Genomic DNA, 17056 nt, shown 5'->3' on the forward strand with positions numbered 1-17056 from the left:
CCCCTGAAGACGCTCCGCGTAGTCGGCCTCTATCGAGACCCGCTGACACTATCAGATGCTGTAAACGAAGAGAATTGCTCGTATCAGTACTTGCATGCGTGGACAGGCCCACAGCGCCCACGCTACGCGTTCTCCAGCCGCGAACATATATACAAGTATATAATATACTTTTTTATGCATGCATTTGAGCGCTTCTGTTCGAGGCACGTGCGTGGGACGCAAACTGACGCTTCAAGCGAGAGAGAGTGCAGCAGGCTGCGGCGCAGCAATCTGCAGACTGATTAAATCGCGAATCCCGCGGCTGAGGACGTGGCAATCGGAGCGCACGACCAAACGACATTTCCCGTGGTGTCTGCCTCGGCCGATCTCGAGTCTGCACGAAGAACAGGTAGATCGAGAAAGCCCACACTCAATCACGAGAGAAAGTGTCAGCGCGTGACGCGCGAGGTGGCGCCAGCGGGGCTGCGACGTGACTCTTCGCGCGACACAGATTTGCACTGACGCCCACGTGCGCAGTCGTCGACCCTAAACCTGAACAAAGTCTCTTCTGGGGGATGAGCGGACTCCAGGCATCCTTCAGTCACTGCGCGTAGAGTCTCAGGAGAGATAAGGGAAGAAACAGAAACAGAAACAACCGACAGGAAGGGAGGAAGCACGACAGCGAAACAGCGAGAGAGAGAGGAGACATTTCACTGTGTCGCACGTTCACGAAGGACAAAGAAAGCCGCAAGAAAAAGGGCTAGGCGACCCAGGCGATCGCGAACGAGTCGTTCTCTCTGCAGGTTCCTTCTTACCTGACAAGCACAATGGACAGAGGAATGGATTTGTCGCAGACGCTCGGGGGAAAGGCTCCCGCCAGCACGAGGTTCTCCGGATTCGGGTCGACTCTGCGACAAAGCGCAAGAGCTCTGCCCTGCAGAACGCAACCGAAAGGTGCAGGAGAAAGTGAAATCATCGAAAGGCAAACTCCCACGACGACGCTGCCTGGCTCTGTGTAATACTCAAAACGGCCAGACGCGCACGCAAAAACAATCACCGTCCTCAGGCGACGCAGAAGAAGCGACTTCAAGACGCCGGGTAAACCCCCCCTTTCGCGCCTCGCTTTCTTCGATGCACCGAGGCAGACAACCCGTCCGGCTAGTCGTCATGTGCCTCCCCCTTGTTCGGGGTAGTGTCGAAGGTGCAGGCAGCAAACGGAGACACGGAGGCTGAGCAAACACACAAACACGCTTTGAGTCTCTCGCCTGGTCTCGGAACAGCGCCACAAAGGCAGTCGGAGGAAAACTTACGAGCTGCGAAGCGCGCGCAACAGCCAGCAGCGACCCGCGGAAGCGCGGATGCAGATTGAGGACGCAGGACGCTGAAGGCGACGAGACAAAAGAGAGAGAGAAAAACAGATGACGCAACGAGTAGGCACGGTTTCGCAAGCTCCGCCAGTCTCCAACAGGCACCCGTTGCACCTGCTGGGCGAGACGGACTGTGTGTGGTGCACGTACACGAGTAATACCAAACCTTTTTTCAGGTAGATTTCCTAAATCCAAAACTTCATCAACTTTTACACTCAACCAGAAAAGCCCCCCAGCCCCACACCACACGCTCTCCGCCTTCGCCGGCAGCGACCGCGGAGAGCCCGCCGCGGCCCAACTGTCGGGCTCGCGCCTTCAAGCTTTCGATTGTTTCTCACTTTCTTTCAAAACAAATCTCTCGTTCTTCCAGAACAGGAAAAACTCCTCCGCTCCCATGTCGCGGGCCTCCATGAACTTGTTCACAGCCAGCGGCAGCGTCACGTCCACCTGCCGCGGCGTGTTGTCTGCCAGCCTAAGCACGAAGAGAAAAACGAAACAGGGAGAATGTGTTGCTCTCAATAGTTTCGAAATAAAAGACAAAGCGTCGACAGGGCAGACGCTAGCCACGCACTTCTCCGCGCAAAGCTGCGGAGAAGGCAGCGGACCTGGCAGGAAGTGGTGGAGCCCAAGGCAACAGAGACACCCAAGGCCGCGAAAGCCAGAGAGACGGGGGACGCGCAGAGACGGAAAACAGGCTAGGCGCACGGAACGGAGGCGAAGCCGCAGAAGAGCGCCCACGAGACAAAACGAATTGAACCCCCCCTGAGTCTTTTGCCGCCTCAGGCTTATAATTCCATGCAATCCACGCGCAGCAGAAGACTCTTTTCCAAAGATTCCGGTCTTTTTCATCTTTCTATAAGGCTCACAGGAACTGAAGTCGAAGCGACGGCCAGGCGTCGAATGGCGCGATGCACTCCAGAGCGATGTCCTGCAGAAGGATTTGCAACGCCGAAAAAAAAAGAACAGTAGCTCCAACGAAGCCTTCGCAAGTCGACACACGCACACGCCTGTATCAACCGGAAACTTTCTTTATATATATATACATACGCATGCATTTAAACATATACATATGGGATTAATCCATAATACATAAATATATACGTATGTATATATTATACATGTATTGGGTGTAGGGTTGTTTCTGACAGAGAAGCGACCAGCCGAAAGCAGAGATGTTTCATGCATGTAAGTGGGCGTCGCCGCTTCGCGTGTTTTACCTGGCAGACTTGCTGTTTCGGGGCGAAAAATGCAGGGAGGGGAGAGGCGTGGAGCACAAGAGACTCGGACTGAGGATTCAAGAAAGAAATCGTCACGTTTTGCAAAAGGCCGCTCATCTTGTTTCCGTAGTAAATCGACACCTGTCCCGCCAGGCCTTGGTACGTGCTCTTAATGCCGATCTGAAAAAACACATCGCGCGACTACATAGTCAAAAGCGCTCCACTCTGCTCACAGACGCGACCTGATATCTCCACTTCCCCGCGCCATGCTCGCTGAGGCGAGAGGCTCCACGCGAGTCTCGACTCTCTTCGATGTCCCCCTCACATTACCTAACTATACAGTCTTTATTCTAACTCGTTACCCGCCTGTCGCCTTCCAAGGCTCTCAGGAGCTTCCGTGTCCCTGGAGCCTAATGGCAGACACACGTACGTGAGGATGCGCGTGTGGTATATATATATATATATATATACATATTTATGTATACATATGTGTGTATATATGTATGTGTATGTATCCATGTATGTATATACGCATGTATGTCGGTATGCATGTATACCTATATGTATACATAGACATGTATATATGTAAACAAAAGGACGGATGGAGAGACGCGCGAATCCACGTTTGCGCATCTGCCGCGGCGCCGCGTGCCTGCGCGCTTTCTCGCGCGTTTTGCCGCACCTGTATCGTTTCATCCTCGAAGAGCAAGGCGTCATCGACGAGCAGTAGCCGTCGCAAGTTGTCGCTCACGAGGACGACGCCGGGGAGCGTCGCGTCCGCTCTCTCCACGCCGCGTGATTTTCGCGAGGAGTCTCGCGAGCCTGCGAGGGAAGCGTGCGAAGCGCCGGGCTTCGCGACATGCACTGGGAACTGAGAGAGCCCGATGGGCGCCTCCTCCGCCAGGTCGGCATATAGACTCAGCGGTGGCAAAGCGACGCCCTCGCCGAGCATCTGCAGGGGAAAAAGACAGACAAAAGGGGAAAAATCGACAAGAGAACGCCGCATACGCAGGAATGGCTTAGAGTAAACTGAGCACGGATACGCAGCCTGAAAAAAAAGCCGCAAAACTAGCGTCGGCGCAGGTCTTTGCGGCCGCAAGTCAGCTGTTGAATCCAGTAGGAAGCAAACGGCAGGCAGTGCACCACGAGGGAGACAAAAAAACGCTTCTGGCATCGGAGTGCTGATTGCTCCTTAGGGCGCCTCCTCTCTCTCTGAAGAAAAGTTTAGGGTTTACTACGCACGACAACATGCGCGGACGCCCGCAGATGACTCCGACAGCCGCGGGCATCCCCCATGGAGATGTGCCCCCCGTTCTCTTTGTTCGCAGGGAGAAAGCCCGCTTCTTCTTACATTGTCCTCGCCGAAGCCGTTGGTGACCTCAGTCACCTCCGCAAACTCCTGGCGTGTGCCGCGCCTCGCGCGATCGTCGGCGGGAAGAACTCGCTCTCGCCCCCAGAATTCGTCCGCCGCGAAGAAACTCGAGTTGCGCTTCGTCTCGCTTCTCCCCTGAAGGCTCCAGGCCTCGTCCGAGCGCTCCCCCGCCTTGCTGGGTTCGTCGCGCGCAGACGCCCCGTTGAAGCGCCGCGAGGAGGCGAAGGACGTAGAAGAGGAGGCGGAGGGTAGCGCAGAGGGGGGCTGCGCTGAGGTGGCGAGACTCGGCAGACTCGGGGGCTGGGGATGGTTAACTAGAACCTTGAAGGCTTCGACTTCGCGCAGGGCCTCGGAGTACTTGGCCGAAAGTGTCGCCAGCTGCGTCTGAAGATCCGCGATCTTCTCTTCGGCCTCTGCAAACAAACAAAACGCACCCCACCACGCAGAAGCAGCAGCGAGATGCTGTCCGCGAGAAAGTGAGCGCAGAAAAGGAGCCGGACGCTGCGCGCGGAGCGGCTCTGCGCGCGACTACGTGTGTGCCGCTTGGCGACGCCTCGACTCCAGGGGGAGTCGTGCGGCCGTGTGCGTCGCACGAACCAGGGTAAAAGATTTTCTTTCTTTTCAGACGTGCTCGCTTGCATGCGGCTCATCTCGAGTTCATATTCGTACCGTCAAGGCGGTCGTTGAGAGCCGAGGCGCGAGCGCTTTCGCGGAGCCACATATCTTTTGCGTTTTCGAGAGCCCTGCACTTTTCTTGCAGGTTGCTTTTCAGGCGTTCGTTTTCTTCCTTTTTCTTCTTGGCTTCTTCGTCCGCCTCGACGAGTCTGCCGCTCAGCGCTTGGACCTTCGCGACATGCTCATCCTCTCTTTTTCGAAACGCCCTCCGCTCGCCTTCCCATGCCTGCATGGCGTTATCCAGCCTGTCTCTGAGGAGCCTCTGCGACGCCTCCGCCTCTCGGCTTTCGCGGTCGTGCAGCGCCCGCAGCTCCGCCTCGCGCTCTTCCAGGCGCGCGATCTTCTCCTCGAAAGCCTGGAGACGCTCCCCCTCGAGAGACGCCGCAGACGCCTTCTCGTCGTCCTCGCGCGACGCGCCCCGCGCGCGCTTCGCCTCTTCGCCCCGGCGGCTTTCCGGCCACTGCGAAGAGGCGCTCCGCTGCGTCGGCGGAAATTCGCGTCGCCCAGTCTCCTCGCCGTCGGAGAGTCGTCGGGCCGCGGGCGCGGCGCCGCCCAAGGTCCCCTCACGCCCGAGCAGACCGCTGTCTCCCGAGTCAAGGGCGGCACCCCGCCGGCCGCCGTCGCCCTCGCCACCGGCCGTCCGCGCGTCCGCGTAAGTCGCCTTCTTCTCGCCTCGCCCCTCCGCACCTCCAGGACGTCGCACAGGCTCCGGCTGCTTGTCTCGACGTCGCCGCGAGGAGCCCCCAGGAGGCGCGGAGGTCTCCTCGCCGGCAGCCTCGGAAGCGGGCACCTGCGCGGAGCCCAAAGGCGACGGGAAGGAAGGCGAGTCGGTCTGGTCGGAGCAGGCCGTCGTGAAGAACTCGAAATCTTCAAACGTGGAGGCGAGATCCGCCTTGCACACCTGTGGCGATCGTCGCGCCTCGCTCTGCGACCGCGGCAGCTCCGATGCGAGGCCCGTCAGCGGCAGACGCGACGCGCCCGACCGCGGAGACAGAACCGAAGACGATCGCTGCGCGTTCATGCGGGGCGCCGAGTTGGGCTCGAAAAACTCAGATCGGACGCCCTTCACAGGCTCTTCTCGTGAGGCTCGCAGCGGCTCGCCGCCACCAGCCGCCTGCGCGGGGAACACGGCGGAAGGGGCCTGCGGCAGCGACGCGTCTGCGTGCGTCGGGCGGATGTCCTCTTCGAAGCTGCGCGCCGGGTGTCGCGACGCCGAGACAGATAGGCTGTGCCTTTTCGATTCGTGATCTCGCGAGCCCGCCAACGCCCTCTTCACCGCCGTCTCTTCTCTCTGGCGGGCGCTGCGTGCCGGCGCCAACGCAGAGACATCGCCCTCATCGCGACCCTCTCTGCGGCTCCGCGACGCCGACGCCGACGCCCTCATCACGGGCGCCTTGCCCGTTTTGGCGCTCCTCGGCGCCGAGGCGAGACCTGCGGTCGGTGGGGCGCCTGCGGCGGGCGGCGCTTCTCTCTCTGTCTCGTGAGAGCCGGTCCGCGCGGCGGGAAGCAGCATCCTGTCGCGTTGGCTGTCTCTGCTTCCGCCGCGCTTGGCTGCCGCCGTCGTGTCCTCCAGCTGGCAGGGACTCGAGGGCTGCGAAGGCAGCACGGGGTAGGAGGCGGCGCGAAACCAGTCGAAGGCGTCAAGCTTCAAGGCCGCTTCGCTTGGCTCCGTATCGCGGATCTCGCGCTCCCTTCCCCCGCCTCGCTGCGAGTCTCTCTCCCCGCCGCGGGCTCGCCGCTTCTCGCCCTTCGTCTCGCCTGCACCCGCAGCTCCCACGGCGAGCTCGCTGTCCTCTTTCTGATGCGCCTTTCGCACCCCCCCAGCCTCCCCCTCGCGCCGCTTTGCGCGCTTCTTCTCGGCGGCTCTCTCGACGCGAGCCGGGAACTCCGCCTTCCCGCCGCTGCGCGACGCCGACAAGGCAGCTGGGAACGACCTGCCCTCGCCTGCGTCGCTGCTTTCTTCTTCTTCCTCAATCATGAACAGGTCGCCTCCCCACGCGTCGCACCCGCCGGCGAGCCCAGCCGGCGCGGGGTCGCGTGCCGGCTTGCCCTGCCACAGCAAGTTCTCTTCTTCGTCGAACACCTTGAAGCCGAAGCCTGAAAAAGACGCACACGACTCACACCAAAATGCGAAAATAAACCGTCCACGCCCTCGCCAAAAAACTCGCAGTCCAAAGGAAAAACGCGCGAACCGCCTTCTCTGCGACGTAGCATACGATATGGCGAGTGCATGCAGAGAGCCAACAGAGAGACCCCGGCGCCACAAAAAACCCTGCAGTCCACCCCACCCGAATGAACGATCGCCTGAAGCGCCAACTGGCGCCGCAGTCCACGGATAGGGAGCGGAGTCGGGAGGCAGACGACAACAGAGAGAGGCGACCAGTAATCGGAGAGAAGGCCGCAGAAGCGAACGTGTGAAGGGCGCGATGAGGCACACGTGGCAACTTAGCAGTGCAACGCCTTGGGCGTTCCCCTTACTTTCTGTAGGCCATCCAAATGGATCTGGAGAGCCTTGCGAATTTTCTTGCTTCGCTGATTCCTTCTGCTTCTCGTCCTTGGCTCTGACGGTTTCAGCGGGGAACGAGAGCGAGGCAGGTAGCTGTTCTGAGCTCTTCTTTGGGTTTTTCTCGAACACGCTTCGCGCGCGCTCGAAAGGCGTGAGGACATCCGCTTTCTCGGCGCCTGCCGTCTGGATCTGCTGAGAAAACTCGAGGCTTCCGCTCTCCTCACCCGCCTCGCTCGTGGTCTCAGGCCACCCCACAGACGGACACGAAGTGTGCGGCGTGGAGGCCGCCGGCTTCGCGGCCCCTGCCGGCGCGCCGGGCTCGGGGGAGGAGGACGGGAAGGGTTGGCTGCAGTCGCCCCTGCGCCTCTCGTCTCTCGTCTCTCGCCCGTCTTTCTTACGGCTTCTGCGCGACGTGAGACCCGTAGACAGCGATCCAAACTCGTCCGCTCTCCGCTCGTGACGTTCGTCGCCCACGACGCCGCCGGCGTCTGGCGGACTGCCGCTGGGTCGCTTCCTCCCGCTGCCCTCCTGTCTCTCTCTCTCGCCGCGCTGTCTGTCCCGGCCTCGCTCCCGCGCGTCGTCCTCGGCCGCGCCCGCCCTGTCTCCTCTGTCGCGGCTCCGCTCCGCCTCCTCAGACCTCCCTCTCACGAGGCCCGCAGCCCCGCGCCTCCCCGCAGCCCGCCTCAGGGCCGCGCCTTCGTCTTCTCGCTCGCCGCTTCGACTCCCCGTTCGCCGCGACCCCCTGTCGCCGCGCGTCTTCGACTCGCCAGACGGCGGGGAGGCGCGGGTGGCGGCTGCGCTCGCGGGCGCCCGTTTTTTCGCAGAAAAGGGGTCGAAGAGATCGTCCTCTGCCTCGCCCGTGTCCCCCTCTCTCCCGTAGGCTTCGTCCTCTTGGCCTGCCGACGAGGAAACAGGCCCGCCAGCCGCCCCCCCACACGACTCCGCTCCCGCCGGCGACGCGGGCGAGGAGGGCTGCCAGGCGGCAGGCTGCGATGGCGGCTCGGAAGGCGCCGAGCCCGGACGCAGGCCCCCGCGGTCGCGCTCGACTCCGAGATCCGCTTCACGTTGGCGGAGCTCAAGAAGCTGCTTGCCGCCCTCGTATGCATCCAACGCAAAACTCAGCTGATCGAGCACCTGTAGACGCGCAACGCGAGACAGAAGGCGGCCCGCTACACATCGAAAGCGCGCCCATAAAGAGAGGACGCAATGCGCGTCTCGTGGCCTGCCAGGCAAAGCCGCGCAGCCGCACAGTCCCGAGCGCGTCGAAGCCGACGCCCGTGCCCGCCAAAACACGAACGTAAAAGCAAGATGCAAGATGCACACGCGTGGAGTTCTCCTAACCTTGCTGATGGAGGCGAAGTCTTCCATCCTGCCTTGGTCGACCGCCTTCGCAGCCTCATCGCGCAGTTTGGCTTGCTTCTTCGCGCAGACCGACGCACACCCTGCCAGCATCGTGGAACATTCCTCAAGCGCAGGCGCGCTGACCTCGAGTGGCGACTCCTGCTGACGCGAAATCTCTTGAAGGAACTCCGCCGACGACAAGGCAGCTGCAAAAAAACAGGACGCCAGACCGCGCCCGAAGGCAAAGTAAATATACACACGTATGTATACATTTGTATGTACATGTATGTATGTATGTATGTATGCACATGTATGCATGTACATGTATGTATGTAAGTATGCGCGGCATGCACGCAGGGCCGACAGCTCGTGCGCGGCAGTCCCACGTACCCCCGAGTTTCTCTTCGAGGGTTTTAAGAGCGTCGCTGTCATCGCTCGCCGCGTAGCCTGAGAATTCGCGCAAGTCGTCCCCTGCGAAGGCGGGGAAGTCGCTCTCGCCTCTTCGCGGGGCGCTGAAGTCTTCCAAGAGTCTTCTCTCCGGGCCAAGCACCTTCGCCTTCGCGTCGTCTCGCTCGACGCCGCCCGCCGCGCTGCTGAGACGCGAGGTCTGCCTCCGCACCGGCGCGCCGGCGTCGGTCTTCTTCGAGGATTTTTTGAAGACGCCCATCGTCTTTTCGAAGCTGAAACTGCGCGTGTGCGCAGCCTGTGAAGAGAGGAGCGGCCGTCCGGGCATCACCCCGCGTCCGCCGGCAGTCGGTGAAGGGAGAGAGGACGCGAGCCGCCTGTAGGCCTCGAGACAGTCCTCCCCGTCGCGCTCCTCCACCTCAGTCCCAGCCGACAGCGTCTCCCCCTCCTCCGGCGCTCTCTCATCTTCCAGCGACAGCACACTTGACGCTGGCGACGCTACAGATGAGGCAATCGAAGTCGAGCTCCGCGACGACGCGGAGCAGACAGACTCGTCGCACGCGGCGCGGCGGTCTTTCGTGCATTCCCTGTGGCGGGAGCCCTCGACGCTTGCGTGCGCCTCCTTCACGCGCGCCGAGAGAGGAGACGGAGGCGGAGAGGAGGACGACAAGGGGTTGGAAGAAGGCGAAGAAGCAGCCGAGGAGACTGTCACGGCGTCGATGTCGACTCCGGAGCTCAGCAGCCGCGCTGAGCGCTGCGCGGCCGCTGCCCCCCCCCCTGGCAGCTCTTGTTCCGCGCTGACGCCGCGAGGCGCGCCAAGCGACGCCGAGGGACGCCTTCCTTCGCGAGACACCCGCGGCGGCTGCGCCGCTACGCCCCAGGCCCCAGCGAGCGCGCCGCCGCCGACGCGGCTCAGCGATGTGCGATCTTCTCCCTCGAGCGCCTCGCTCCCTCCCTCCCCTGCCCTGCAGACGGACCAGAAGGCGGCCTCTGGGTCACCAACGCTATCTGCCGCCTGAGACGTTTCACGAGCTTCGAGCTCTTCGGCTGGCCTCTCCACGCCGTAGGTCGTTTCTCGCTCGCGGAGTTCGTTCGCGTCGCTGACGTCGCTGGCGCTTCTGTCTTCCTGCCGCTTCTTCTGCGCGGCTCGCTGCGGACGCGGAGGCGTCGCCGCAGCGCCCTCGATCTGCTGCGGCAGCAAAACAGCGCGGAGCCGGGCCTCGCCGAGCGCAGGGAGCGCCGCGCGTAAGGCCTCAAACTGAAAAGAGACCGGCCCGAGCAGCGGCCTAGACGCGAGGGCGGATACAGCCGCCGCCGCGGTCGAAGCCGGTGCACCGTGGGCGTGGGCGTGCCGAGTGCAGTCGAGACCGGCGGCGCGCAACGCAGAGACGACGACCCGGAACTTCTTCGTCACGTGCGGACTCTCGCCCGAGGCCGAAGACGCCGACAGGCCGGCAAAGAGACACCGCGCCGCAGCGCGCCCGCAGAGGAGGAGATGCGATCGCGGCGTCGCCCCATCAAAGTACGCGAGGCCGCGCTCGTGCTCAGCCGCAAGCTGAGACCAGAAGCGCACGGCCGCCGCAGCTGCGCTGTCGTCGCCCCTGCGCGTCTGCCTTCCCTTATCGACAGACGCGGAGAAGAACGAGCAGCTGACGCCGTCGTCCCCGCCGTCTCGCGGCGGCAGAAGTAAGAGGAGCGCGGTGCGATGAAGGAACGGCAGCAGTTTGGTCAGCAGAGAGGACGACGGGGAGGGGAAAAGAGAAGAAGACGTCGCCGCGGCGCGCCACGACGCAGACAGGAGAAGAAAACGCTCGAGGAGAAGCAGAAAAACGAGTTTTGCGCTGGCCCCAGACGAAGGCGACAACACACGCGGAAGCAGCCCGCGCAGAAGCAGCGCCGGGTGCGAAGAAACCAGCGCGTCTGACACAGCGGTCGCAATGGCCTCGCGAGTCAGCGAAGCCGAAGGCGGAGCCGCGGCCGTAAGCGCCACCAGCTGCGCAGAGGAGAGAAAACAAACAAACCCGAAAAACTGAAGACACGACGTCGACACAAGCAGACACCACCATGTGGGGATAGCCTCGGCCTCCGCAGACAGCTCCACAGAAAGGCGTATCGACAGCGGACAAAGGCGGCGACAGAGTGGTTTGTATGCGCATGGAAATACCTTGGAGTGCGTCCATCTGGCGTGGCGCTACAAAATGCTGAAACGCCCTTGACTGGCAACGCGCAATCACGCAACAAAACAGCGAAAACGCTCGGGGGCCCCGCCTTTCCGGTACTCCTAAAGATGCGCTTGCATGTATGCACAGATAGCTAGGCAACTCCAGGCACAAGAACAGCCCTCATGTGCATGCGGGCGAGAGACGAGACTGGCGTATATATATATATATATATATATATATATATATATATGTACAGCAGAGACGTGGAATCCAAGTGCGCCTCGTAAACTATTGTGCGGCTGTCAGGGTATGATTCAGTCCCTCCAGAACCACGCAGAAGCTCCGATCGCGCTACAAGCCCCGGCTGCCTCGATACCCCGTCCTCCTGATGTGCTGCAGCGCGACAGGATTAATCTGCTACATGCAGAGGCAGATACAAGAACGCGGCAAGGCGCCCCCCCCCCCTCCCCCATATATGGCTCGCCTTTACTCTCAATATAGATGCAAACTGGCAGTTCAAGGTTCAGCGAAGTTCCGCAGAGATGGCGTGTTCGCCCTTTTCCCAGTCATACCGTGTCAAGTGTCGCCGAGGACCGCCGCCTGCCATCGCGATCTCGGCTCAATCCTAGTGAGGTTTTTTGGGCTTGCGGCGAAGGTCGCGAAGACGCTTGGAAGTCTTCAATTGCAGACGGCGCGTCGAAGCCGGCTTCGTCCTCTTGCGTTGTCTCTCTAGACTGGATCGAGGCGGAGGCAAGAGAGACTGGCGACGCAGAACCCCGTCGCCGAGACGACGCATTGCTGCGGCGCTTCAGGAATCGCATCGCATCTCGTCCAGCAGAAAACACAGCACCGGCGAAAAAGACGGCACCCACTCGGCCACACGCGAGGCAAGTGCTCCTAGGAACTCTGCGAGGAAGAGGAACGAGAGAGGCGGAAAGGAGCGGCGAAAGAAAGCTCGGGCCGAAAGGCAGAGGCAGCGAGCGGTGCAGCGGCTGAGGAGACCAGAAACCAGCGAGCCCGGAAGTCGCGAAAAACGAAAAGGCAAAACTACAGGCAGGGAGAGGAAGAGAAAGCGGTGAGGAAGATCCGACTCCAACAGCGTCCTCGATACAGGGGGGGCAAAACTTTTGAAATGTGCGCCCTGCGACCAGATGGGAGGGGAAACGCCGAAAGCGCGAACGAGGGGCACCACGAAGAGCGGAATCCTCACAAATCCTCAAACAAACACGAAAAACAGCTGAGACAGCTCGAGAAGAACTCGAGAAGAACCCAAGAGAAAGGGCGTCACCCCTTCTCCCCCGTCTCGACTTTTCATTGATGAACGCCTCACTGAAGAAACATGAGCCATTCAGGGCAGCATGCTCCTCCGTGTTGGCGTTCGAGAATGAGGTCACTGTTTCTGGCACCAGTGAACGACGAAAGATTCCAAGCTGAGTGCAGCCGCACCGGAAGGCAAGAATTTTGCAGAGAATCGACCCGTCCCAAAACGCTGGTCAGGCTGTACTAGAGCTTATTTGAGAAAACCAGGCAAGAAACGCTCCGGTCTAGCAGGGGTAGGGTGACCACAGAGACATAACAAACTCTGGACGTACAGGGAAGACACTCGGACCACGTAGCACAACACAACAGACATAAGGCGCGGGAATGACCTCTCGCGTTGGCAGATTCTGGAAAAATTTCACGGAAGGGAACAAAAACTGGACACTCTGACCGACACCTGAAAATGCAGGCGCTCCGTGCTCGTGGGACTCGGGCAGCGCGATACAAGAGCTAGAGGACATCAACGCGGTTTCAGGACGAAGGGACATAGAAAATCCGGTTGAAAATATACGCAAATGTCTCGTAAGAAGGGAGAGAACGACCGATTTAAAAAGAATGACGCGCGCGAGCGAAAGGTTGAGTCAGGGTCGGGCGCCTTGCTCGATTCGCCACAGCGTTTTTCGACACGGCAAAGAACGAGCGTGAGAAAAGCAGGAATGGGAGAGAAGCGTCTACAAAAAGAAACATGAAGTCAGAGCTCCGTCCTGCGTACGAAAAGTCTATCCGTCTGGGAAGAAGGACACAAAATACAAAGCGCCTGTATGTATGCAGAGGTCACCAAATCGGTTTGCTGTCTGATTTGGCTGGCACGGCAAGAAATTCACACGGAGTTGTTCGCCTTGCCGTGGCGGCTTGGATCGAGCTTCTTGAGCACTGGGGAATTCACACGCAGCAGATTTCTTCAATAATTCACGGTCGGGCGAACCCACTAGACAACGATCTGTTTCGCCGTGCAGGCGGATGTCAGGACATGGGCGCAAGCCGATTGAAAAAGACTTGGCGTGGCGGTTGTTGTCGTCAGCTGCTCCTGTGCGCGACCGGCATTCCATGACTGGGAATTCCGTGCCACGATGCCAGTCCAGCTCAGCGGCTGACAAGCATCCTAATTCTCCGCACTAGAGATAAAACTCGAGAGACACTCTTTTCGACTCCAAATTGGGCTACCTGACTAGGAACACAGCTTTTTTGATGAGCATCCGGCCGATCCTGGCGATTCGTCCATTTGGAAACTCGCCCAGGCAGGCCCTAACTAAATCGAGATGGCCTCTACCGCGACCTTGCACGCTCGCCTACTTTCACGCGAATCCGCAAGGCGAGTCAGCGTAATATGGCTCGGCTCTCACTGCATGATGCGACACAATGTCGTCACGAATACTGAGTCTGGCGGAAATGGTACGCGTCTATGGCTCAAAGAGGTTGCCGTTTCGCGAAAACAACCGCGGCGCGTCCCCGCTCTAGAAACTGCTTGACCTTTTGCCACCTGCAGCCCCCTCTCCCTCGCAGAATTTTTTTTATCTCCAGGCATTTGGGCTGGATCGTCTCCTCTTTTTGCTTAGACTAATCTTGTGTCGGAGGCAGATGATGAGCCGGACACCGGCAGAGATGCAGTGTTACGCAAGATTCGACGCACGTGACCGTTGATACATGCACCACAAAATTGTTGAGAGAGGCGGACTAACCAATAAAACCGCGTCTCACGTTTGCATGGTGTTTGCATTGCAGTCCACGGCACAAGGTGGCGCTGTGCGAGAGGCGCGGCGGACTGCTTCAGTATTTACGCAGCCGCTTCTTCGACGGCAACGTGTTCAGTGGTTCATCAGAAACCACAGCACAGTCACGCTCAGCAGTAGGTGTTCAGCGTCGCTCGCGTCTATGCCAGCATGGATACGCAGAGAAAAGCGAGGCGAGATCTGACGAAGGCCTCCCTCTGTCGTGGCGACCTTATCAGATCTCATTCTTGTTTGTCGCCTGTCTAGCGTAGCCGGGTCGTCGTGTGGTCTCAACCACTTCAGAATTGCTTCATTAATGGGGAGCAATGGATAGAGTCTCTGAGCCCCATAGGAGATCGAAGTGTTCCCCCTCACACACTTGTCGTCCTTGTCGCGTTCTTGCGTGTAGCCAGAGGTAGCAAACTGCTTTTCTTCCGGTTAGTGTTACACTAAGTGCCCTGTGCGAAATTGTATCGATGTCGTGCATCACAGTCTTTCCCGACAACGTCACTTGCTTCAGACACGATTGCGACCGAAGTACCTTGTGCGTGTCGCCGGTTTTCTGTCATGCGCACGATTTGTGTAGCTGGAAGGGTTGATGGCATAGATACTGAAGTGACCATCGGGTCAATCAAAGTAGTAGCTACGCGAGGTGTGAAACCACGGCTGATCAAGCTACTTCTGTCGCTTAACAGTGGCGTTAGAGCGAAGAAAAAAGCAGGCACTTTCTTCCTGCGTGTTCGCCGTACATATACCTCGCACTTCCCCTTGATGAACCCTTTGACCGCAATGTAGAAGCGCGGCTTGGTTTCACGTTGATTTCGAGCTAACTCCGAAGAGGAGATGGGCGAGCACTAAGATAGTGAGATGCAGACTGGACAGTGTACTTCCCCATGCGTAAAATATCATACACCCATACGCATTAGTAGCTATTATAGTGCTTCCCTTCGACAAGATCGTCCTCATTCGATTCCAATACTACCCAAAATAAAATTTATAAAGGCCTATCGTCTAGTGATAAGGGCAAAAACCTTCTAAGTTTTTTATGTAGGTTCGAAACCTACTAGGCCTATATTCTAAATTATGAAATTATGCGGAATAGCATGGTGCGGGGTGTCTTCGTTCCTCGCCGCCGTACACGCGAGATGCCAGTATGTGTGTACAGAAACTCACAAGGTGCTGATGGAAATGTCACGGTTGACTGGAAGGAGGCTGGAAGGTTTGTCGTGGGGACGAGTCTTGTTGTGTTCAGCGGAAGCCTACTAGTTTTTCCCGTCTGACGGAGGAAAGGAATGGTGCGTGTCCATTCGATTCAGACGAATTCAGCAGTCAATGATTTCCGTCTTGTTGAGGGCACTGAAACTTGGTGCTACGATGGGAATGATCGACGCAGGAGCTGCCGAATACATCTGCTTTGCTGACGGTGGCCTACCAGTGATCTGAGAGGTAAAAAAACCCGTTTACGTCGGTTCTGTCGACGCGCAAGAACATGTTGATGCCGCAGCGTTCAAGGTTTTGGCTCCACGCCCCTCGTCTACAAGGGCTGACTTTCTGCTTGCGCCTGCCCGCAAGACAACGTAGCGCTGATTCAGCCGCCAGTCAGTCGGGTTCTCTAGTCGCGCTGTTTCCAAGAGCCCAGCTAGCTGCCCATACTCCCCTGTCGAGTCCGCACAGTTCCCTCAGCCTAACCGATCTGCACTATCAAAACTTCCCTGCGCCTGTTCTGCGTTACTATCGGAGCCGTGCCTCTTGGATCACTCTCTCTAAAGCAGGACAGGGGGTGTTGCTCCACCAGAACGTACCGTACACCACGAATTCTGAGCCGCACGGCGTGTATGGATGAGCGTCAGCGCTAGACAGCATTTCGTAGCGGTCCATGAGGGCGTCAACCACGAGGCGGTGCCAAGCCACAAGAAACAGGACGGTACGGGGAGAAACTAAAGGGTTGTAGGCACGGAAATACATCTCTGTAACGGAAACACCTCGTTTAGGTAAGGAGCCAACTTGATACACGGACACGTGTCTTAGAAAGAGGAGTTGACGTCCTCACTCGTACAGCACGTTCACCGACTGACCTTATCCTCTTAGAGTCACCCACCAGTCCTGCGAAGATTCTGTGCCTCTTTCCTGGTTAGAAGTCGGGTTGGGTATACCAATAGGTTACGCCTGAAAATGGACTATCTCCCTGCTCTTTCCTTGTGGTGGAAAGATCCAGGGAGACTTTCCATGTGGTGCTGACACAGTGACAAACGAAGTCTATCTAATACGCTCCTTCGCTGAGTGAATTTCGCAGAGCCAAAGGAACACTGCGGCCGCTACCCGCCAAATGCATTCTCGTCGTGTATACAATGCACTCCAGCGGGGCGGAATAAAGTGCAGCCCTTGCGTTAGGTGGAACACACTAAACACGTCACACGCCAGTTCTTTTCGAGGCTTTGTGGCAAACCGCCTGGCAAAGCTGTGCACAAGACCCGACGAGATACAGAGTTACCTGGCATTGTTTTGCGACAACGTTATCCTCCATCCAAAGCTATTGTAGGGAAACGTCCCTTGAACGAAGAGTCAAAACGAGGGGCTCGACTTTGCGTGGCAACACAGAAACGCCGAAAAACAGTAGCGAACAGAATCTACGAACTTCGAGCTCTGTGAAATACGGCTCGAAGTCCCCGGTTAATCTCATTGCTGGTATTTTCGCTCGGTCCATCGGTGTGTCGGGCTGCCCTTTTCCTGTGCACGAAGGGCACAAGAGTTTATGCGCGGGAACGCGCGATTTCGTGGAGGTTGCCTCTGGAAATCGCCTGATGTTTTTTGTTGCTTCTTGGAGAGACAGTTGATGCAGCTAACTGCCTATATTCTAGATGGGAACACCAACTGGTCGTGTGCAGCTGCCTTTCACCTCCACTCTCACCGTGTGAGTAGACCTCTCAGCTCGCAAAACGAGGAACTAGTACGCCGTGAGCGGTGCTAGCGGACGCGTGTCAGCCGTGCCCGTGCTCTCTATAG

General features: G+C 58.7%; 1 protein-coding gene and 1 non-coding gene across 2 annotated transcripts; one reads left to right on the forward strand and one right to left on the reverse strand.

The window, feature by feature from the left end:
- Nucleotides 1–231: 231 nt before the first annotated feature.
- On the reverse strand, nucleotides 232–11845 carry BESB_032640 (adaptin c-terminal domain-containing protein; the record flags this gene model as incomplete). The annotated part of the gene is made up of 13 exons (XM_029361856.1): nucleotides 232–373; nucleotides 795–913; nucleotides 1290–1360; nucleotides 1685–1818; nucleotides 2213–2274; nucleotides 2564–2743; nucleotides 3246–3515; nucleotides 3915–4348; nucleotides 4605–6707; nucleotides 7089–8250; nucleotides 8458–8663; nucleotides 8848–10855; nucleotides 11597–11845. The coding sequence occupies 13 exons, from the start codon at nucleotides 11843–11845 to the stop codon at nucleotides 232–234; spliced, it is 7140 nt and encodes a 2379-aa protein (XP_029215076.1).
- A 3208-nt stretch (nucleotides 11846–15053) lies between these two features.
- On the forward strand, nucleotides 15054–15125 carry BESB_032960. Its single transcript has one exon. It is a non-coding gene; the product is annotated as a tRNA-Arg (tRNA).
- Nucleotides 15126–17056: the final 1931 nt, after the last annotated feature.

This window comes from Besnoitia besnoiti (assembly GCF_002563875.1).
Source record: "Besnoitia besnoiti strain Bb-Ger1 chromosome Unknown contig00018, whole genome shotgun sequence".
Classification (NCBI taxonomy): domain Eukaryota; phylum Apicomplexa; class Conoidasida; order Eucoccidiorida; family Sarcocystidae; genus Besnoitia; species Besnoitia besnoiti.